Here is a 21,985-nt window from a genome sequence, read left to right as displayed (position 1 = left end):
CGCATAATAGAGAAATATTAAATATTAGGAATAGAAGGTAACATTTTGGAAATAGTTTTCTCAATAAATACTGCAGATAAACAATAAGTTATGTTGTACGGCACATTTACGCACAGAAAGAACAATACTACTAAAATACAGATCTAAAAATAATTAGGTTTGACCATTAAAAAATGTATATTAAATGTTGAAGTTGAATGCTAAAAGCCTAAGTGCATAATACGTATAATACTATTTAAATATCAAATAATATTTCTAAAATATTTATTATTTATAAAAAATATATCCACTCCTCATAATATTATATGAATATTCTATTAGAAGTATATATAAATAATACTATTTATTTCAATATTTTAAATCGGAAATATATTACAACTTTTAAATGTAATAATTCTAAAGTTCATAAATATTTTATGCATAATAATTCAAACATTAATTTTTGAACAAAAATAATATTGGTAGAACATTTTAATAATATTCCACGGATATTGAAATAATATTATATAAGAGAATATATATAAAAAATATTCTCGGAATATTATTCTAATTTTTAATAATATTTGTATAATATTCTAGGAATATTGTGTGCTCTTATACGGAATGTCAAAAGTGTTTGCAGCAACATCATCAATCTTGAACGTCTTGCATAATTATTTTGATAGTCCAACATAAAGTTATTTTCTCATCTATATCTAGTTAATTTTTTAAATATTGCAATAAAATTGTTCTTTCCAGGTGTCTTACGTTTTATTCGTATCCACTGTGCGTTAAATTTAATATTCATTGAAAAAATTTATTCTAAACTTTTCATTTTTATTTTTAATATCTAATATTCCTTTATTGTGCGCAGAGCCTGGAAACTCGATACAATGATACAGAGAACTCAATGCGTTTGTATACGTCTTGTTTATATACATCTATATGTATATTTGTCCGCTACGATCGGCCGACTGATACGTCTGGTGAATTTATCAATGCGCGCTCTATCAATGAAAGGATCACAATTACCTTTTCGGCGTAGCATCCTGTTGAGCCGCAACAACAGGATTTCCTACCGAATTTTGGCCTCTGGCCCAATTAATTCTTTCCACCGTCAAATTTGCGGAATTTTTTGCGGTTTTCCGTTTTCCGATGTAAGTTCCGACAGGATATTCCGCGCGGTTCGCGATAAACGTGGAGAACGTACGGTTATAATTCAATTGCGAAGGAATGATAAAAGGCGCGGTAAATTGCCTAAATTGGATTGATCGAATTTCGCCGTAAGTCCGAGAGCAAGAGGTGTTTGAAGGTCCGTTTAATCGATAATCGACTACGGTATCCTGGCAACCGAATAGCACGTTTATCAATTTCGGCGGCTATCGGTTGCATACACCGTGCCGCATATTCGATATGCGAGAGCCACATCTCCTCCATAGGCACTTAAACGTCGGAAGTGAAGTGTTTTGTAAACGATGGGTAATACCGAGAGCAATGTTACGAGCGGCGTGAAGAAACAAACGGACACGTCGTCCATCCTGCTCTATAAATTAGTCAACTTGAATGGTGAGTGAAATAATCAAACATACGTTGCAGACAAGTATGTATATATATATAATTTATTCAATTCTCAAAATGAAAAAGGCGGACTCAATTATCGTAAAATAATTAGATACAATTGACGGAAATTGATTCAATTCCCCGATATATGAGAATCGATGTGGATGTTTGTATGTATATGTGTCCGTGTATGCGTTCGTGTACGTGTGGGTGTTTACGTCTACCTCGTCTTGTATGTACTCGGAATATACGAGAGCGAAAAAAATGAAAGCGCAGCACCGCCGATTTCTGCGTTTCGCGTTGTCAGCGCATATTGAACCGCGCTCTACGTAAGCTGGTGTTTAACGCGGCTTTCGCGGTTTGTGACGACGAAGGATATAACACATGCCGGGCAAAACCGAAGGCACATAAATAGAGCCACGTCTGGCGGAGCAAATTCAGCGACATGCCAAAACGTTTTCGCGGTCCTCGAAAGACCCGTCGTTAAAACCAATGGCCTTCTTCGCCGTTCGTTCGGCATTATTTACGACAAGTAACGAGAGAGATCACTGTGTACCGTTGTCAACGACCGCGCGCCGTAAAAATCGGACGGGCCGGGCGTGTAGGTATATAAGCGCGAACGCAAAGCGAACGATTCGCTGAAGATTTCGGAACACAACGCGATTATCGCGCGCCTGCGAGGGGGGAAGGGAAGGGGAAGGTCCGATTAGACCGCGTGAGAAATATTATTTATTATGACTTTCTCCTCGTTTGACGTCGAGGGCTCGTCCAGGTTCTCCATTATCTCCGGATTGTCCGTTCCGAAGGGCTGCTGCATACTATACTTTCCCATCTCGGCCTCGAACAGGATGTTGTTTATCTGATGCTGTGCGACGAGTCTTGCACGCGCGTCTATTATATTCTTCAGCCGAATGGCGACGTGCTCGGCAAAAACCGTGAATTCGTCGCGGCCTGACGAGATCTCCTGAAATCGTGGAAAGAAAAAAAAAAAGGTGACGTCGACGGGACGAGTTTTACAAGCGGGTCGTGTAGATCGAAAGTTTTCAGCGTCACACGCGTGTCACGTCGTGCGGGAGGGTCTCGAAAACTCCCCATGTCACTCAGACAGCACAGAATATTCCGTGAATATTTGTAATAAAAGAGACAAATGTTCTTAATTTCGAAATATTGTAATCGAATGTTCCGTTTATATACATAGAATATTCTATTCAGAAAAGATTTGGATCATTGATGGATCATTTCGTCAATATCAACGATGGTTGCGTTCAACAGAAAGAAAAACAAATTTGCAACCGATGAGATTCGTTAATATTCTTGCCCTTAGTTCTTCACTGAAATTAAATGTATGATCAATTATATTAAAGAATCTTACAACAGTTGCAGAACTCTTTTTTTCTTCTGAACGGAACCATTAGCAAACAATGTAATACACACGCACACATGTATTACAAAAAATATATGTACATATATGTATATACATTATACACGTTATGGAAAATTTGAATAATTAGAAATTATATATAATATCCGGTCAATAAGCATAATTCACAATTGTTCGGTCAAAATGATCAATAGAAAAGAATTAATTAAACTTTCCAGGCATTATGTATATTTTTCAAAAAATGAACATTTTGGTAAATAATTTTGTTTGATTTTTCCGGCAGTCTTAGTTTGAAAACCTTATAGACTACGTTCCACTTAACGCCGCTACAAATGCTTCGAAGCGTTTGTAGTGTAGTTTCATTGACCAATCGAAACGAAGAATTGTACAAATTGACCAATTAAAGAATGCTTCGAAGCGTTTGTAGTGTAAAGTTGTAAAGTGAATCGCAGCCCTTACTTATAGTCTCATGCGAGGTCTACAATGGATTCGTCTAATGCATAATAAAAAGCAGGTTTCAGGAAATAAGGAACAGTTCAATGCGTTAAATAAGGAAAACATATAAAGTTTCCTTTGTTCAACTTATTAAACTGTTGCTTATTCCGTGTTCCCTTTTCCCTTTCCGTTTATTGTGTCTTCTAGAGTTTTACGATGTTACGATGACGCGATAGACCAGAGAAAAAAATCATATATTCTCTTCTTTTGTGACAAGTTTATACGGACAATGGAGGGTTTCACCCTCCCTATAGGTGGGTTACATTCGAAAGATATAACGCAAACTCAATTTGATCCAAATCCGAAATGGTAACGTGGTTAATTGAAACGTCAATATCAATTTTTCGTCAATCGCGACGAAAAATTTGATATGAGTTTGGTTATATCTTTTGAATTTCATTCTCCCGTAGAAAGGGAGGGAACTCTCCATCATCCGTGTTTACTTTGCACACGAAGCGAGATTCCACGTGGGTTTGTAATTTTCTCATAACAAAAATAATGAATGCATTTGCTTCTAAATAACTACCTTTGTTAATAACTTTTTAATGAAGTTGGAGTTATGGAAAATTGCAGACTGCCCTATTTTTTTGTAAAGCTATTTTCAGTTTTTTAATCAATAATTACATTATCCACTTATCCATTAGCATAAATCATTTTGATTAATTTGAATACTTTTACTTTCAATATGCAAATTTTGAAAACAAGCAAACATTGACCGACTATTATGTATAATTTTTAAATGAATTAAATTGCCTATAACAGATATATTATAAAGAGCTACTCATATTTTAATAAAATATTTGTTGAATATTAAAAATACGAAAATATTTTACGAAACGTAGAATATTCTGGTGGAACATTGTATAAAATATTGTATACAAATTTATGTTTGTAGTTATTCGAATATGCTATAATTATACTATTATTATTTAACCTTACTTTTCGTACTTTTTGCAGAATATTTTAATATTCTTAATAAATTTTTAAATAAATTTTTAAATTCTTAATAAATTTATGAATTTCTTAATAATGAATTTCTTAATAAATTTATTCGTAAAACATTCATACAATATTTGTGTGCTATCTGAGTACGTAATCTGTTAAAACTACTATTTAAAAAATGTTAACATGGAATGCTACTGTGAGTAAATTTTCACTCAAATGCTAATTCAAGCTTAATAGTTTTTGTTAAAATTTTAACAACGTAAAATAACACTTAATAAAAGATTTTGATTAAAATAGCATTCTAACATCTTGCCTCGTATAAAATAGAAAAAAATGTTTAAAAAATTTCTTATATTGTGCTTTGCATCGAAAAAACTGAGCGATAAAAATTTATTGTTGTTTAATTTTCGTCCAGAGCAGTAGTAACGTAAGAAAAATGTAAGTAGCATTCCACGGTTAATTTAATCTGAATAGTACAAGAAAGATTGAAATACCTGCGACTTCCAATTAGAGACGGGCGCGGGATTCTAAAAGGAAGACAACGTAAATTAATTAAACGCATGCAATTCTATTTCGCAAGCGGTGAAATAACGGCAGGTATAACTTCAGTTTATTACTCTAAAAGATTAATTGCTAATCAATAAAAATAAGAAGATACAGAAATGAGAAATGAAATTGTTGCAACCATTACTGTAACTATAATTTTTCCTTCCTAGTCATTATGTACAAGCTTTTATTACACAGGTATTTGTATAACTCGATCGTTGAAAATGTCTCTATTGTTTCTAACAATACGAAAAAATACCAAAGGAGAAAGCTGTTCGTTTCGAAGCGGCAAATATTATGATAAGCAGCATTTTTATTCATGCTTATTGTTTTACGGAATTTCGAGATCATCAATATTCTTTTTTAATAGGACAACACGTTTCCATTAACATAGTAGTGCGTGGTAGTTCATAAAAAAACAAATTCAAACATGTATATTATTAAGTCAATGAAAATATTATCCCATCCTATTAAAAAAAAAAAAAAAATGTTGATGTCGAAATGATCGAGTTACAAGAAACACCCTCATCGTATCAACTTTAATTATAATTATATCGTCGTTAATCATATGCTAAGTATTCGCAAGCGGGTATATTCGCGGGAATTCATGGCGCACCTGTTTCTCCACGTTTGGCGTCTCGCGATTGATTCGCATCAAGCGTCCTTTATTCAGGAAAGTCAAGGCCTCGTAGGCGAACCACTTGGGCCTGACGTCGCAGCCAGGATTCAGATCCGCCTTGAGCCTGCGTTTCGCGAAAGCTTTGTGGACCGACATGAAATGGGTCTTCAGGCTCTTCAGCTTCCTCTCCACCGTCATCACGTCGCATCCGAGCTGAGTGCAAGCCGCAATGAGATAAGAGCGTGCTAACGTGCGTGTTTTTCTTTCTTTTTTTTTTTTGTTTTGTTCTATTTCTTACTATTTGCATTAGCGTCGTTGCCACGGACACGCGCTGCCGACAGTGATTCTAGAGTCGCATTATATAATCGGCAATAAATAAGTGAAGCGTGGATTCTTTTCGCGCGCGCGGACCGTTACGCAAACGCGTTCCTACGCAAGAATTTCGCTTTCCGCTATACGGCGACCGCCAACCGCAGCAGCGGCGGCGGTGGCGGCGGCGGCATCCCGTGCGCTCGCGATGCGCCAACATTGCGCAACGACTTGCGCAAGTGTTGGACGCGCGCGTCTGGAACACGCTCCCAAGCCCAAGAATTATTTTTCACTCGGCCCAGAGCGTGCTTCTAACGTAACTAACGCGCGCGCACACGTGCGTGTGTATACAGAGAAAAAGAAGCCGCGGAGAGGACCGCTATATCGCTTTTCGTTAATTAAAAAATTATCGACCCGTTATTAATTATAACACAACTCTCCGCGTGAAACACTACTGCTCCGTGTGTACCTTTCCCTTTCTCGTCGTCAATACAGAATGTAATTTTCAATACAGAATCGAATTTTCCACGCGTCGTCAAACGTACGAGTTTCTGAATTTCCGCGACATTCGGATCGATATTTTTGCGAGGTCGAAAGTTAAACGAGTGGTCTATGTTGAGCAAAAAAAAAAAGAAAAAAAAGAGAAATAAATAAATAAACAGTTCGAACGCATGCAGCGCACTTGAATTGCGAGAGCGCGGTGTTAACTTATGATACTCGGGCGTTCGTCGCGCACCTCGTCGGCGATTTCCTTCCACGCGTAGATTCTCTTGCTCCGATCGGTGTAGTCCGGCGCGTTGTGGTCCCAAAGGATCCGCCTGGCACGATACGCACCGATCAGCTTCAATATCGTCTCCTGCCTCCACTGCGCCATGATACGTCGTATTGGCCGCACCGTGCCACGTCTAATCACTGACAGTAGCCGCGCGGCGGCGACGGCAATCCCGGGCCGCTCGCTCTTCCCACAGACTTGCGCCAGCAATTGCCGCGACGGTGCGTGCAATACTTGCGCCAGACTGTGCAAGATGGCGTTGCATGTGCTTTGATGTGCCGACGACCTCTCCGTCCGTCTATCTGACTCCCTCCCCTTCCCCCTCCCCTTCCCCCTCTCCGACGAATTTCGCACGTGAAACCGAAGTCGACGAGAGAAAGTGGGAGGTAAAAAAATTACCCGTTTTATATTTCTTCGCCTTTACGTTCTTCATGAATCTAGCTAGGAAAAGTCTTTCAGGATTAAAAAAAAAGGATTTTTCCGAGAGAAGATGATTATGTGTTAAAAAAATACTAATCGTAAATTACAATTAAATATTAATTGTGGGTATACCACGCGTGTTTGGAATTTATATGAGATAGTAAAAGTAATAATGTTCCTACGGATGCGAAAGAAAATGCATGTGTCTTTTCTATTTCAATTTCTTCGCACGCAGTCTGCATTATATATTTATCAGCTACGTTTCGACGTACATTAAGTACCTTTTACTTCTGGTATTTGTTCACCAATGCATTATTTAAGAATCTCGATTGAATATTAGAGATAAATTAATTGTTATACAATAATAATTATATTAAATAATTAATAATAATATAATAACATAATAATAATTATAATATTATACATGGATATATTCAAGAGGAGTTTTAAAACGAACTGAAATTCTCTTCAAAATTTATTATTCTATTTATTCATTTTTAATTATAAAACAATATATATGTTTAACTCTCAATAAACTCTTGTTATCATAGAAAATTGAAAATATGTTAATTGCTTTGATAAAAACAATTATGGCATAATACTTTAATATCATAAATTTTATTGAATAATATTTACTTTATTCGTTAATTTGTTTTAGTTCATTTAACTTTAATTTAATATCTTTTTATCAATGTTTTTAATATTCTTTAATACTATTTTTAATAATATTTGACAATATTTTTGATACAGGAAACTTTTTTATATATTTTTATGTAAATTCGTATTCTTATGTAAAAGAACTTTGTTAAATTCTTTTTTTTTAATTATATGAATTAAATTATATGAATATAATTATTTGATATGTGATAATAATCATAAAAGCAATATCAAAAAGCTACATATCTAATTTTTAAAAGACCGCATTTTGTCTTTATTTTCTTTAAAAAAAAAAAATAATTTAAAAAATTATGATTTACAAAACCTACTATTTTCCTCGTTTAAAATCAGAAACGCAAGAAAACATTCTAAGCTCTAAAATAGTCAAAAAGCAATTTATTAACATAAAAAATTGCTATTTACGTGTATAACAAAATTGACAAAACCCCTGCCTAAAAAAAAATCTTAGATACGTTTACATATAATATATGAACTAATTATAAAATATATTTAATTATAAATATATTTAACTATTCATTGCTCAGATACTAGAAATAATACTTTCTCAATTTCGAACGTTTTTTACTTTTCATGCACGAAATCTTTATATTCGACCAAAGTACCGGTCAGCGTTTGTACTCGGTGACCAATCTTTGTTGTGTTATAGTTTTATCTTTTCAAAATTCCACGTGATCTCAGCAGCGGTGTATGGAACTTTTAAAATTTACCCTAATTCGTTGTTATTTTTAAAGTATGATCCGCAAGATAAAATTACTAGACAATACAAAAGACGTTATGAAGACTCGACTCGAATTCGGAATCAGCACGTTGCTGGTCGACCGTAATTTGCATAAATCCCGAGTTTTATTGTAGAATAATAAAAAGCTGAGCGGTGCGCGAAATGACTTTTAACAGCTGGATCAATACAATAAATGTACAAACGGTCGAATCGCTCATCGTCCATTTCGAGCACAACTTTGTTAAAAATTTACATCAATGAAGGATCTAATCAAGGCTGAAGAATTTTCATTATAAATCACATAATTTTCAATATCAATAACTCATATAATTTCGAATAAGTAATATTAATACAGTAAAACATCAAGATCAATTAAAGTAAAAATAAAAAATCTTTCTTATTAAAAAAAGTCGCAATTAAAATAAATATAACTGTTTTTTAACATTTACTTACTATTTACGTAGTAATAATGGCTATAGCTACAATTTGCATGATTGAAACGTATAAATGTATGATTAAAACCTCAAATGACTATAAATTACAGTTAAGTTATGGTAATTACAATTATTCTTTCCCTCTCGGCGATGTATTACGTGATGCACTGCCCGCAAGAAGAAGGAAGGAACGCCGTTTTTGGCGTTCCCCTCGTAACGTTCGCGTACTCTGACATCACGAGCTGATATCACAGCAGGTTGCGTCTAATTGAAGGCGTGCAACGCAATTGCACGTGTTGTTTTTAGCCAGCGCGGGGAAACGTCGAGGGCTTTTCCGATCGCGAAAATAGGGATGCCGTCACGGCACGGTGCACGCTTCCCTCGCGATGCGCCGCGCGGAATTGACGCCAATCGAGCCAACCCGGACCCTCGAGGGTCCGCTTGCGAGATCCTCATCCGCCGCGAGCTCTTCGATTTCTCTGTTTCTCGTTCTCTTTCTTTCTCTCTTCCGCCTCGCCCGTATTTATTGTCCGTTATGAGTCACTACACCGATTTTGACGGTGACGGGCGAAGTGCTAATGCCCGATATAACGGCTCTAGGGCACTCGACGCGATCCAAATACTTGCATCCGTGACGCAACGCGCGCGTCCACGTGCCGTCAGCGATTTGATCTTGCGCGACCGCGAATCTTCGTCGCGCGGACCTCGCGGACCGCGCTGAGCCGCTGGCACGACTTCCGGAATTCGTGCCGACTCTCGACAGGGATTTTCCCGCGGTCGCCAATTCTCCTCGCCGAATTCCTCGTTTCTGAGTCACGGCTATAGTTTCAAAAAAACCACTTTTTTCAAATCGCTGGAAAAAAACCGGAAAAATTCCCGTTTTTTTCGAAAAAAAATGCTTTTTTGCAAAAAATTGCTGCTTTTACTATATAAATAACATGTTACTTAATTTTTAATGTCTTTCATTACATTAATATTAGTCTCTTTTATAGTTTATTTTTTTCTACATATTTTGTTATAAATGTAATTACTTTAAATTCAAATTATTTTCTCGACCTGCTATTATCTTATGAACATTGAATTTAGACTACATATTTTTAATTTTTATAATACAAGCTTAAAAACTTTAATTAGTATGAAAGTAATAAAACGGAAAATTGAGCTATCTCACGAAGTATGGTAAACTACGGATTTGAAAATAAGTATGGCAAACTAAAGTTAAGAAATCATGTCGTAAAACTTTCATATTTTTTGAATTTTTCCGATGAATTTTTCTACCCTTAGGAAAAAAACCGAAAAAATCCGTGGAAAAATTGAAAAAAAAACGGGTTTTTTCCCGAGTCTTTAAAACTATAGTCATGGCGCAAAATTAAGTTGAAACTACTTTTTTTCTCCTTTTTCTTATTTTAAAAAAACAATTGTTTTTACTGCGCTCGTTTTTCTTGCTGTCGGAACGTACGGTCAGATATTTAGCTATCTATCCGTTGCAGGTGGCGGATTGTTAGTGGATATGATGAAGAGAGCCTCTCAGACCAAGCAGTACGCGGAGTTGGATCACGCGATGAGAACGAAGGTCGAGCCGTTTTTGTACAACAAAGGAAAGGGCAAATGGATACCCATAGAAAAATTGGTCCTCCTACGAAATAAGGATCGTCCGCGACATAAAATGGTACGCGATCAGCCCCGTTGCTGCTCTCTTGATTGCGATATCGGTGCCTTCAATAATTTTTCTTTCGCATCTTTCGTTCTGCACAGCTACCACCTTTGAAAGCCATGGAAAATCCAGCGGATTACGATATCGATAAGGATATGGGCGATGAGGAAGTCGACGAAGCTAAGATAGGTAATGTCGCGACGAAACTTCACTTCGTTGCAATATAAATTATTGTCGGACTACGCAAAGATACTTTTGCACAGAAAGAACGGTTTTTGCTATAAAGTATCTAAAAATTTAGCTAGCTAGTTAAAATTTGTAATTAATAATTATCCCTATAAGCACGCAATATTCCTAGAATATTATTAAAAATATGATATATGAATATTATTAAAAATTAAAATAATATTACTTTGAACATTCTCCAAAATTATTATTTAATATTTATTAATACAATAAGAATAAGTAAAAGGCTAATGAGAGTATCGCGCAGCTATATTTGCGCAAAGTGAATTAGTCAGTCATAGACAAAGAATTCTTTTATTCATTAAGATAATGTTCGAACGTTTCGACTCTCTTTGGAGTTATCATCAGCGTGAGACAAATTTCAAGTAATACGCATAATAATATTTCCAATAATAATAATTATATCTGGCCATTGTTGATCTGATATTCGGCTGAGTCACTAACGGTTTGTCGGACCTGAAGTGCAACTTTCCCACCGTGTATGTAGATAGAGGAGATGGCTTGATTCCTACCAGACATCGACGAAGACCAGCAAAGCCATGGATAAAAAGAACTCGGCATACCTTTAATCCATATATATAAACAATATTAAGATTTCCGCAATCGCTGTAATCGGACGCTTCTAACAGCGCTGCTTACAAGTGATTTTAATAAAATTGTTTTATATTTGTTAATATCCTGAAAATATTCTATTAATGTTATATGTTTATTTTAAATAATAATTTTGGTGTATTACTTTAATTTTCATAAAAAATATTCATATAGTTGTGATTTGAAGGAATAAACGTTTCTTGAAATATGTTATAAAATTATTAATAATAAATTTAAACTCAATTTTTGTGCGTGATATGACATTTTATATACTCTTTTTTTGCATAAATTTTATTTTATTTTAATGAAAAGACATATTTATATTGATATCTCAGGAATATTATTTAATATTATATTAACTGAAATATTACATTTAATGTTCTAAGAATATACCTAGAATTACTTAATATTAAATAATATTACACGTTTATAGGAATGTAGGATGCTCATGCTAGTTGCTAGAATATCAAAACTTTACAATATTGCTCATTACGCTCGAACGTCTTTCGCAATTATTTTGACAGTCCGACAAAGTTATTCTTTGATCTGCATCCAACTAAACATGCTTCAGCAAAACCGTTCTTTCCACGTATGGCTATTTAAATTACGACCCGCGGAGTTACACAATATAATCTATTCGACAAATAAATTCTTGGCAGATAAAAGCAAATATAGGCTGGTGTGCTGGAATCTGAGCGACAGAGGTGCCGTCGGCGAAACCATTTTGCATTTGTGCATGTTGAACGCGACAGCCATCCACGCCGATTTGGCGAAACGACTGTTGCGTTTCTATCCTCTGCTTATATACGATATTTATTTGTGCGACGAGTATTACGGTAAGATTGAGTCTTCCTGCAGATCATTATGAAACACGTGACGATATCATCGATTCTGAAATGAATTAAATGCCGTGACTTGGAGCTGCTATTGCATCTCGTTCACGAGGCAGTCTTATAAATTGTCCATAGAATATCCATTACCGATAAATTCCACGATAAGCCTGTGGATAAATTATCTATTCATAGAGTATTACTTGCGTAATGGGAGATTAGCATTTTCAAGGTAAATTTATTCTCTCACCGGGACCCCTCGCGGCTTTTATCATTTTTTAATCGAGAAGTTCTTCTGAATTCAAATCGTAAATTTCATTGTGCAACAAAACGTATTGTCGCAGAAAATATTAATGCAAATAGATATATGATATATGTGACACACTTTGAATTCGTAGAAATATAATCTAGCGGAAAAGAGGTCTGTATCTCTCCGGCAGTTACCGCTTTCGGCGTTATAATTTACTTTGGATTTAGGGGAGAATGTCTTGCACATCGCTATCGTTAACGAGGACCCGTCGTTGGTCAAGTTTCTTCTGGATAGTGGAGCGGACGATCCGCGCATTATCCACGAAAGGTGCTTCGGCACCTTCATGTGTCCGGAGGACCAGAAGGCGTCGAGGTTTGACAGTATGGACCACGAGTGGGTGTGCGTCACACCGGAGACCGATTACAATGGGTATTTCTTCGGAAATGAGACATTAGATTTAGATCGTTGCCTCTCGCTTAACTGCACGACGGAGAAGATTCCATTGTGAAATTGTTAAACAGCTGCAAACAACATTCGTTTCGATTTGTGACCCAGTATCGCGACGAGTTAAATTCCACGGGACATATAAACAAGCTTATCCATCAAAGATTTTAATGAATCTTGTCAAGCACGATGTCGAGAACGTAACATACATAGCCTTACACGTCTAACTCGATGAAGTTATCCATTTTATCATTTTAGCTATGTGTACTGGGGAGAATATCCGTTGAGTTTCGCCGCATGCCTCGGTCAGGAAGAGTGCTACAGGCTTATACTAGCCAGAGGCGCGGATCCTGATAAGCAGGACACGAATGGCAACACCGTTTTGCACATGCTGGTGATATACGAGAAAATAGTGAGTATTACATTTTCGCTACCTTTGTGCTAGTTTCTTAAAAATATTACTTGAATAATAATATATTTAATAATCTTGATAATTAATTTAATAATAATTGACTGAATCATCAGAAAAAATGTAAGGGCAACATATCTATTTTATTAATAAAAGAAAAGCACTTTGAATAATTTGCAGACATTCGTCATTATTTTGATCTTCAATTTAATTTCAGGCTACGTTCGACATGGCTTATGAGGTAGGAGCTTCTCTCGACATAAGAAACGTTCAACACCTAACTCCGTTGACCTTAGCAGCAAAGTTGGCCAGGATCGAGATGTTCTTTCACATCCTGAACATCGAAAGAGAGATATACTGGCAAATCGGTAGTATAACTTGCGCAGCCTACCCTTTATCGCAAATAGATACGATCGATGTTAACACGGGGACAATTAACAAAACTTCTGCCCTGAATCTGGTTGTTTTTGGCGTAAGCGAAGGAATGAATGAATTACAGTTTATTATTGAGATGCATACAGAATTATTTCACAATGATTGTAGGACAAAGATGAACATTTAGAGTTGATGGACGGAATGCTAGTCGATCTGCTAAACGCCAAGTGGAACACTTTCGTTAAATCTCGGTACGTAAAAGAAGAAGAAAGGATCTCTTTACTTAAAAAAAACATTTTTTATTAAATACGTTAATGCCTCTTTTTCAATGAAATATAAAAAAATCAGTGTAATGCGATATGTGCTTAGAATAAAGACTTTTTATTAATTTTTAGATTTTACCGTCAATTCTTCCTCTTCTGCTTCCACTTCGTGCTGTCGCTGATTAGCTTCACTCTTCGCCCTGGCCCGTCGACCATGGAAACAGATGAAAACGCGAACGATACGTCGACGAAGACAAATTCTTCAAATATAACAGAGCCCATAATTCTCAAGCCCCTCCAAAGCTCGGATCTGTCGGAACTGGTTACGAATAGCTTCGTGGCGGCTTTTGCGTCGAATCTCAAGTCATCCTTAAACATGACGCAGGAATCATTGGAGAAAATCCAGCTGCAAGTAACATCGAATATCACGTCGGCCTTGAAGAGCATTTTGCTCTTGACGTTGAACGAAAACGAGGGCATTCTGAGTCCTCCTGACGAGGCCACCATCCATACGCCGTGGTATACCGACAGCTCTCCAAATACGTCGGACTATTTCACAGATCTCTACAATAAAACTGTCGTAGCCGAAAATTCGACTGTCAAGGCAGTTGTCGATGACGTCGCGCAAACCGATTACTGGTATATTAAAATAATATAAAGAAATTTAAAAGAACTGTTAATGAAATAATATATAATTTTTCAAGTTTTATGATAAAATTTAATGCTGGAAGGATTTATATGAATACTTGAATATATAATATACAATTATCAAACTAATTGTCCGAACACGGAATATGGAAATTTGATGAATGCTATAAATTTATCAAATTTTATAATTTTAGGATTTTAATTCGATTTATTTTAATTCGATTTGAAATGAACCCTTGCCAATAATGCATTTTCACCAAAAACGTGCTTTTGATGTGTAGTATAAAATAAATTCTCAATATTTTGTGTGTACACACAATTAGTTTTGTGACTGTATATTTGATTAACTTTATTTAATATATTATTTATATATTTAAATATTATTATAATTTAAATATTGTTTAATATTCCACCATAATTTTATTATCTTTTACATACATTTTTGAACTTAAATAAAACAGATAAAGATAAAGATGAAGTAAAATCTTTGCTGTAATTTTACTTACATTTTTCAATCTGATTTTATTAATAATAGTTCAGTGAATTTTTTCAATTTGGACATAAATTTGTTTTTGAAAATGTATCATTGGCAAGAGTTTTCACTTCTAATCGAGTTTCCATAAAAAGATTAATACTATTTATTGTTGCATAAAGTAAAGTCTCGAAATATCCTACGTTCGGATGATTTTAGTAGCTTCGTGACTGTACATTTCTGGTATCATAGAAAGAAAATGAATTTTTATTTGATAGGTGGGACGATTTCGCCGAGGAGTGTAGACTGATGCAGCTAACAGAAACGAGTGCGAAGATTCGTCTAACTGCGGAAACTTTTATGTACATCGCAGCGGTGCTTTATATCTTGGCTGCATTGAGGGAGGCGAGATTTTTAGGTCTCAACATGTTCATCGAAAATCTCGTAAGAATCAAGACGTTCTCGATATGCAAAAGATAATTAGATTAAAAGATGTGTAACAGAAATTATTCTATACTTCAAATGTTCACAAGAGGCTGTTCTTAGTTGGGTGTATTTTTTTGTAAGAGAAGAGGAATCACAGAAAAAAAAGATAATATCAAATCAACAATTCGTTGTTTCATATATAAGCAGGAATATAAAATCTTCGTGAAAGAATTTATAATTTTAAACGGATAATTTTCTTATACGAAGAAAATTCTGTTTAAGATTATAAATTCTTCCGAGATAATTTTGCATTCTTGCTTATACACGAAACAATGAATTGATTTGATACTAATTTTTGTTCTGCGATGAGATGAGAAATCTCAAAATACTTTAAAATTCACACGTATGAAAAATTCCAAAAGAAGATATAGACTTTCCTAGTATTGCTGAAAAATATCCCAATTCGTATAAAAACTATGAGAAAACTTTTCACCAGGATACGATACTCGTGACATACGTGTTATCGCGAGCGCGGTTTTTCAGGCGACGGCGCCATCGCGCGTGATGTTTCTGTTCTCGTGCTGTATCCTGCTGTCGTTCCCATTTTTGCGATTTGTCTGCGCGGACGAGATCGAAGACATACTGGCGGTCGTGGTGATGCTGACGACCGCGCCGTACTTTCTGTTCTTCTGCCGGGGCTTCAAGACGGTGGGGCCGTTCGTCGTGATGATTTACAGGATGATCATGGGCGACCTCCTCAGATTCGTCTGCATCTACCTTGTCTTCGTTATGGGATTCTCCCAAGGTAATTCGCACGACGTTTTTCAGGAAAAAGAAAGAGGACCCTTGTATTCCTTCCTTTAATTTCGTATGACAGCTGTTGTATTTATCTTTATGAATGAGGCCAGTTCCAAGTATAATAAATGGACAACCTTGCTGCCGATTATCGCAATTGTTTATCAAAGCCGAAGTGACACGATGACACGTGTAACTGACGAGAGACATCATCAATTTCACCGGTGACACGCCGCGCCGGCCGGTACCTTATTCTATTGACTCCCAACGATTGTTCATTAGGCGCTGATATAACGACGTCGCGACATCGGACGCGCGTAACGTCGTGTGATCTAATCGACGATTTTGCTGGACGCTGCAACGCGACATTGACACACATCGCCGAAGGCTTTTTCTCGTACGGATGAACGACGGAGAGGAAATCGCAGAGAGAAGCATTAGGCCGAGAAGGTCGCGGGATACGTTAAATGGTGCGATACACGCCGTTATGCAACTACTAGCAGCGTGGCCGTAACGCTACGTGCCATTGTAACGTGTCTTTTACTTTTCGCACAATCAAATGGCGCGGCGCCATTGCCGCTTGAATGGACCGTCTGTTCGCTCGCGGATACGACTTCTTACAGAGACCCTACAATTAGACTCTGGTAAGACAGCCAGTCTTTGGTTTGCCACGTTTTGCCAATTCCGGAGAGAAGAAAGAGATAAAAGAAGAATAAAAGCGAAAAAGAATGAGAAAGCGCTACTAAATGTTACAGATTCTCTAAGCAGAGACGGGCCATAAGATTCCGTCAAATTCATGCGAGTAAAAGGGACTAGAAACCCTCTAATCAAAGATTGGCCACGAGAGAGCTTCTGTCACCTGCAGAAATTTGATGAAATCTTATGACCAATTTCTAATAGAAGACTTTCAATAAATGTACGCACCTCTCTTTTGCAGGATCTCTTGACGTAGCTGTCACTTTATTGCTATTTTTAAAGCACGCTTTTAATTTTAACTTGATAAAATTTAAAGCTTTAATAAAGTTGTATCTTATAGCAAATGTATTTTATCTCTAATTGCTAATTTTTAGCAATACCGGAACATAACAGCAATTTTTTTACAAATTTAATGAATATTTATAATAATTAACCATTTATGCAATTATTATATTTACATTAATTAAATAATTAAACAATGATTAAATTAACAAATTTTCAATCAATCGAAAATGCGGAAAACGGGCTTCTAATTAGAGGTTTCAAATTAGAAAGGTCAATTTTTAAATAGAAACAGAAAAAAAATTGGCTAGACATTTAGCTAATATAATATTTCCAAGTCGTTTCTTTTTGTAAACTGCGTTAGACTTTTATAAATCTTTCTTCTGATTTTGTTTATAGTTATTTATTTCATAAAAGAAAGTCATTAGAAAACCAAATTCATTTTCTCTTTTACTATAATCGTCTTATGACCAGATTCTGATTGAAGGGTCTCTATAATTTTCCTGAGGCTTTCTCAATAAAAAATCTTACGGTCGAATCGGTCGAATTAGCTCCTCGGATACGATCATAGGATCTCTATGATCTTCGAAATATTTTTCGCGACGACGACGTCTTCTGAGGCATCTCGGATAGCTGCACAAGATGTAAAGGATACGTCGCTACAAATGAAATGAATGTCGCATTTTTTTTGCAGCGTACTACATCATATTCCTGTCGTTCGACAATCCGAACACTCCGGAGGGCACCGACGACTCGATAACGAATCCGATGCCGTCGCCGATGGAGAGCGTCATGGCGATGTTCCTGATGAGCATGACGAACTTCGGAGATTACTTTGGCGCGTTTGAAAGAACCGAGCACGAGTTCGAGGCCAAGGTATTTTGCTTGCTCGAATGTGCTCACTTAGAGACGCATATAATATCAGTATTTACAGATAGAGATAAACAGTACCGTCTCGTTCACATCAGTTCACATTTGCTAATTAATATTCGCACGACATGTTTCAACGACAGTTAGATAATTCATACAAATTTTTGGCATAACGGATAATTCATTCTGTAAAAGAACGTCAAATACACTCCGTCGAATAGCGTTACAGCGATAATCGCTACTAATTGCAGCTGCTGTTCGTGTTGTACATGGTGATCGTGGCGATCCTGCTCGTAAACATGTTGATCGCCATGATGGGCAACACTTACCAGAAGATCGCCGAAACCAGGAATGAATGGCAGCGGCAAGTACGTCATTAACATGTTCCATGCCGTGTATATCACCAAACCATGTTAAATTCAGACCATTAACAAAATTTTTTTTAATATTAACAAATACAATATCATAAAATATTTTATAATATCATTGATTAACACGTACAGAATGATTATCACCTTGTGTATTACGCGCATGACATTATTACTATTTTGAGAAATTAAATAAAATTATATATCACAAATATATTATGCATACATTTATGTATTTATAATATTATAAACTCTAAATATAATTTCTGACATGTACAATAAATTCACCAATATGAACCGTTCATCGATAGTACACGCGGTCTGAATGAAAAATCACAATTAAATTTTACACTGACTGATTCTTTGTTTCATACGTGTCAGTGGGCGCGGATAGTTTTGGTCGTGGAGAGAGGTGTCAGTCCCGCTGAAAGGCTGAAAAAATTGACAGACTATTCTCAGCCCATGTCCGACGGCCGTCCTGCGTTGGTTCTTCGATTACATCAAACTGTGAGTATACATATACGTAAATCTGCATCTAGAACAAATAGACCATCCGCGGTATCGATTTTAGGAGGAGGACAAGGAAGAGATGAAGGAGATACTCGAGATGAAGAGAACCCACGAAAAATTGTTGAAGAAAAGACAATGCAGGATGTCAAAGGAGAAGATTCTGTCTTGAGCGGGGAAGCCCATTAAAAAAAGTAATGAACATCTTGTTTATCTCGAACTTTGTGCAAACTTTCTATTTTTGAAAATTGTTAATTAATTAATTTAACTTATTTCTGGCTACGAAATAATTTTGTACGAATTATAAGAAAATAAAAAGATTGCGTTATAAACTTGGAGCAAGTAAAATTTTAATCAATAGATCGAGCTAATACTGGAGTTTCCATGACAACGAAACGTCGTGTTATCATGTCGGACAGACTCGGACTGTCTTAGAACTCGAGTGGAGAACGCGCTGAAAAGAAAGAAGACAATGAGTGCGTTAAAAGCACCGATAGATTGTAGAAACTTGGAAGAGGAACTTCACGCGGCTCTCGCGGCCGACGAATTATATAAATTACAAAACGACGCTAAAATTCGAGCGATTGAACAATCAGTTCCAACATATGAGCACTTCAGACAGATGGTGATTGTAATCTTGGTTATTTGTTGACGTACAATCTAGAAATTTTGTCTACATGTTGTTGTGCATAGTTCCTAGAGAAAAAGAAATCATTTTTTTATTTTTTTTAATATAAACAAATACATTATCATAAAATATTTTATATTATTTATTAATGCTGTAATTAACACGTACGGAATAATTATCACATCGTGTATCATGGGTAAGCGCATGACGTTACTATTTTGAAAAATTATCTATTAAATAAATATTTTATAATAGTGTATTTGTTTATATTTAAAAAATGTTTAAAAAATGATCCGAATAGAAAATTCATGATCTAGTGATGCACACAGCATGGAACATGACGTAATTACCATTCGTTCCTAGTTTTACCGATCTTCAATTTATGTTCGAATTTTATAGAATTTTTGTATTTTAAAATTATAATAAAATTAAAACTAATATAATTTATAATTTAAAATAAATAATAAAAAAATTATAATTGAAATTAATAAATTTATAAGTAAAAAATCTAAAAATTTTCCAGTTTGTAGTTTCCTCTAGTTTCGTTCAAATTTCAAGTTAACTGATTAATTATAACAGGTGAACGGTGCTCACTTGAAACCCTTGGATCGGAACGACATGAAACCAAAGATCGGCGTACAGTGGAATCCGCTGATTAATGCTACCAAGCCTGACTCGACTGCATCCGCAGCTTCGAGAAAATCGACACGCGATAAGGAGAGCAATGGAAATATTGTGAAAAAGTCTCGAGAGATATGCGAGGATTTTTTACAATCTTGGAGAACAATCGCGGATCACTCCGGCAAGTTTGCCTGCGTATGGAACCTAAGGTGAGAATCGCGGGACATGTAAGAATGTCTATCATGTGTCAGCGGTATGTTTCTATTGCAGGAACGACTTGCAACATCACGTCTTTCGGGTGGAAATTCCGGCGTCTTTCCTCGGTGACTTCGCAAACACATGTCTGCAGCATTCGTCAAAGATAAACGATGTAACGTCAATTGTAGAACTTCTCGGTATACTGAGCGTGTGTAACAGGTTTGATCTAATGGTATGCTTCATGACGAGAGACGAGAAATCTACATATGAACAACTTTTTCGGCAATTGCTCAAATTGTCACCAGACAAATCTTTGGAAAACACGATTGAATCGTTAGCCGTGAAATATGGAGTTAAACTCGATTAACAAAGTACAGTGTAGCTCTTCTTATAAATAGTGAAACAAAATAAATAATTGAAGACTGTTAAATTATTACTATTATTATTATTAGTATAAACAATTCATCTGGATTAATCCTGAAATGTTACTGCAAGTGAATTTTCACCCAAGTGCCAATTCAAGTTTAGTACAGTTTTCAATATTAAAATTTTAATAGTTTAAGATCATATTTATTAATAAGATTTGTTTATATTAAAATAGTTGGTTCGATTATTTTAACACAACCTATAAAATAAAAAATCTAATAAAATTTTTTAAAGTGTGAAAAAAGTTCTCAATGATATAGATAAATTTTAACCTTAATATTAATGTTAAAAAAAATATGAGTAGCTCTCTCTGGGGTTAATTGAATATTTTTAAATTAAAAGCACAATATGTTCATTATACAAAGTAATTTTATCAATAAAGATAAACGGAAAAGATAAAACAAACGTAAAGACTTTAGTTTAATTATTATTACCAAAGCTGGGTATTAACTAATTAAAAAGTTAAAAATAAAATAATAAAGTTAAAAAGTTAATAATTTTTAATCTAACTTAGTTATTTTTTTTATTTTAATGAGTTATTTCTAAAACACATAGACTTGGTTATTAACTTTTGTCCAAAGGTCAAAATTTACCTATTTAAAAGAAAAAATACGTTCTCACACAAAAAACAATATTTCTTTATTACTTCATATAAATTTACAAATAAAATATTAAATTTAATCGATAATCCAAATTATTGTTTTAAATAATCCAACGTTAAAAAATTATAACTTTCGAATATAATATAAATAAGACTTTTCAAAATTAACTTTTAATTAACTTTTAATTTTAGTTAATTTAATCTAAATGTAATTATTAACACAACTAAATTAATTTTATAAACTATTAACTTCAACTTAATTTAGTTTTAAAAAATTAACTTACTTATCGTAATTATTATAAACAATCCATCCGGAATTGAATCAATTAAAAATTAATTGAAGAACATGTTCTTAAAATCGACCACGATGTCCTAATTTGAATATTTAAAATGCTATATAATCTCGCAATTCGATAAAGGTCGAAGTCGATTCGGAGCAGACGGCGCGACCACGTGACCGAGTGGACAAGATGGCGGCACGCGGCGCACGGCACCGCATACTCGAAAAACGACGTGGCTATCGCCGTAA

The 21,985-nt window shown here is 35.2% G+C and overlaps 3 protein-coding genes across 4 annotated transcripts; 2 read left to right on the top strand and 1 right to left on the bottom strand.

The window, feature by feature from the left end:
- Positions 1 to 827: 827 nt before the first annotated feature.
- On the top strand, positions 828 to 19,314 carry LOC105199987 (transient receptor potential cation channel subfamily V member 5). Of its 2 annotated transcripts, XM_011167328.3 has the most exons (15): positions 829 to 1,545; positions 10,347 to 10,525; positions 10,612 to 10,699; positions 12,007 to 12,183; positions 12,655 to 12,856; positions 13,130 to 13,283; positions 13,498 to 13,752; positions 13,824 to 13,906; positions 14,051 to 14,557; positions 15,317 to 15,482; positions 16,008 to 16,269; positions 17,932 to 18,113; positions 18,359 to 18,475; positions 18,857 to 18,982; positions 19,047 to 19,314. In XM_011167328.3, the coding sequence occupies exons 1-15, from the start codon at positions 1,455 to 1,457 to the stop codon at positions 19,152 to 19,154; spliced, it is 2,697 nt and encodes an 898-aa protein (XP_011165630.1). In that variant the 5' UTR covers positions 829 to 1,454; the 3' UTR covers positions 19,155 to 19,314. The 2 variants fall into 2 exon arrangements, with proteins under 2 accessions (XP_039305283.1, XP_011165630.1); XM_039449349.1 differs by having other exon boundaries at positions 828 to 1,545; positions 18,857 to 19,314.
- On the bottom strand, positions 1,581 to 6,882 carry LOC113003395. The gene is made up of 4 exons (XM_026132658.2): positions 6,571 to 6,882; positions 5,523 to 5,738; positions 4,855 to 4,887; positions 1,581 to 2,503 (listed from the first exon to the last, which is right to left on the bottom strand). Exons 1-4 carry the CDS (start codon positions 6,706 to 6,708, stop codon positions 2,246 to 2,248), a joined length of 645 nt encoding a protein of 214 aa, XP_025988443.1. The 5' UTR covers positions 6,709 to 6,882; the 3' UTR covers positions 1,581 to 2,245.
- On the top strand, positions 19,063 to 20,859 carry LOC105199988 (coiled-coil domain-containing protein 103). The gene is made up of 4 exons (XM_011167330.3): positions 19,063 to 19,176; positions 19,344 to 19,607; positions 20,190 to 20,440; positions 20,502 to 20,859. The coding sequence occupies exons 2-4, from the start codon at positions 19,455 to 19,457 to the stop codon at positions 20,794 to 20,796; spliced, it is 699 nt and encodes a 232-aa protein (XP_011165632.2). The 5' UTR covers positions 19,063 to 19,176; positions 19,344 to 19,454; the 3' UTR covers positions 20,797 to 20,859.
- The last annotated feature ends 1,126 nt before the right edge of the window (positions 20,860 to 21,985 follow it).

The sequence above is a fragment of the Solenopsis invicta genome, chromosome 5, assembly GCF_016802725.1.
Source record: "Solenopsis invicta isolate M01_SB chromosome 5, UNIL_Sinv_3.0, whole genome shotgun sequence".
NCBI classification, from domain to species: domain Eukaryota; kingdom Metazoa; phylum Arthropoda; class Insecta; order Hymenoptera; family Formicidae; genus Solenopsis; species Solenopsis invicta.
Note: the sequence above shows the minus strand (reverse complement) of the source record. Positions and strands in the feature narration are given on the sequence as shown.

Excerpts from the sequence above, each read along its gene's own strand:
- LOC105199987 (XM_039449349.1), top strand. The coding sequence starts at position 1,455 with ATGGGTAATACCGAGAGCAATGTTACGAGCGGCGTGAAGAAACAAACG. Across the intron at positions 1,546-10,346 it reads TAAATTAGTCAACTTGAATG|GTGGCGGATTGTTAGTGGAT; the intron begins GTGAGTGAAATA and ends TATCCGTTGCAG. Across the intron at positions 12,184-12,654 it reads TTTGTGCGACGAGTATTACG|GGGAGAATGTCTTGCACATC; the intron begins GTAAGATTGAGT and ends CTTTGGATTTAG.
- LOC113003395 (XM_026132658.2), bottom strand. The coding sequence starts at position 6,708 with ATGGCGCAGTGGAGGCAGGAGACGATATTGAAGCTGATCGGTGCGTAT. Across the intron at positions 5,739-6,570 it reads GGAAGGAAATCGCCGACGAG|CTCGGATGCGACGTGATGAC; the intron begins GTGCGCGACGAA and ends GCTTGCACTCAG. Across the intron at positions 4,888-5,522 it reads CGCCAAACGTGGAGAAACAG|AATCCCGCGCCCGTCTCTAA; the intron begins GTGCGCCATGAA and ends TCTTCCTTTTAG.
- LOC105199988 (XM_011167330.3), top strand. The coding sequence starts at position 19,455 with ATGAGTGCGTTAAAAGCACCGATAGATTGTAGAAACTTGGAAGAGGAA. Across the intron at positions 19,608-20,189 it reads ATGAGCACTTCAGACAGATG|GTGAACGGTGCTCACTTGAA; the intron begins GTGATTGTAATC and ends TAATTATAACAG. Across the intron at positions 20,441-20,501 it reads GCCTGCGTATGGAACCTAAG|GAACGACTTGCAACATCACG; the intron begins GTGAGAATCGCG and ends TTTCTATTGCAG.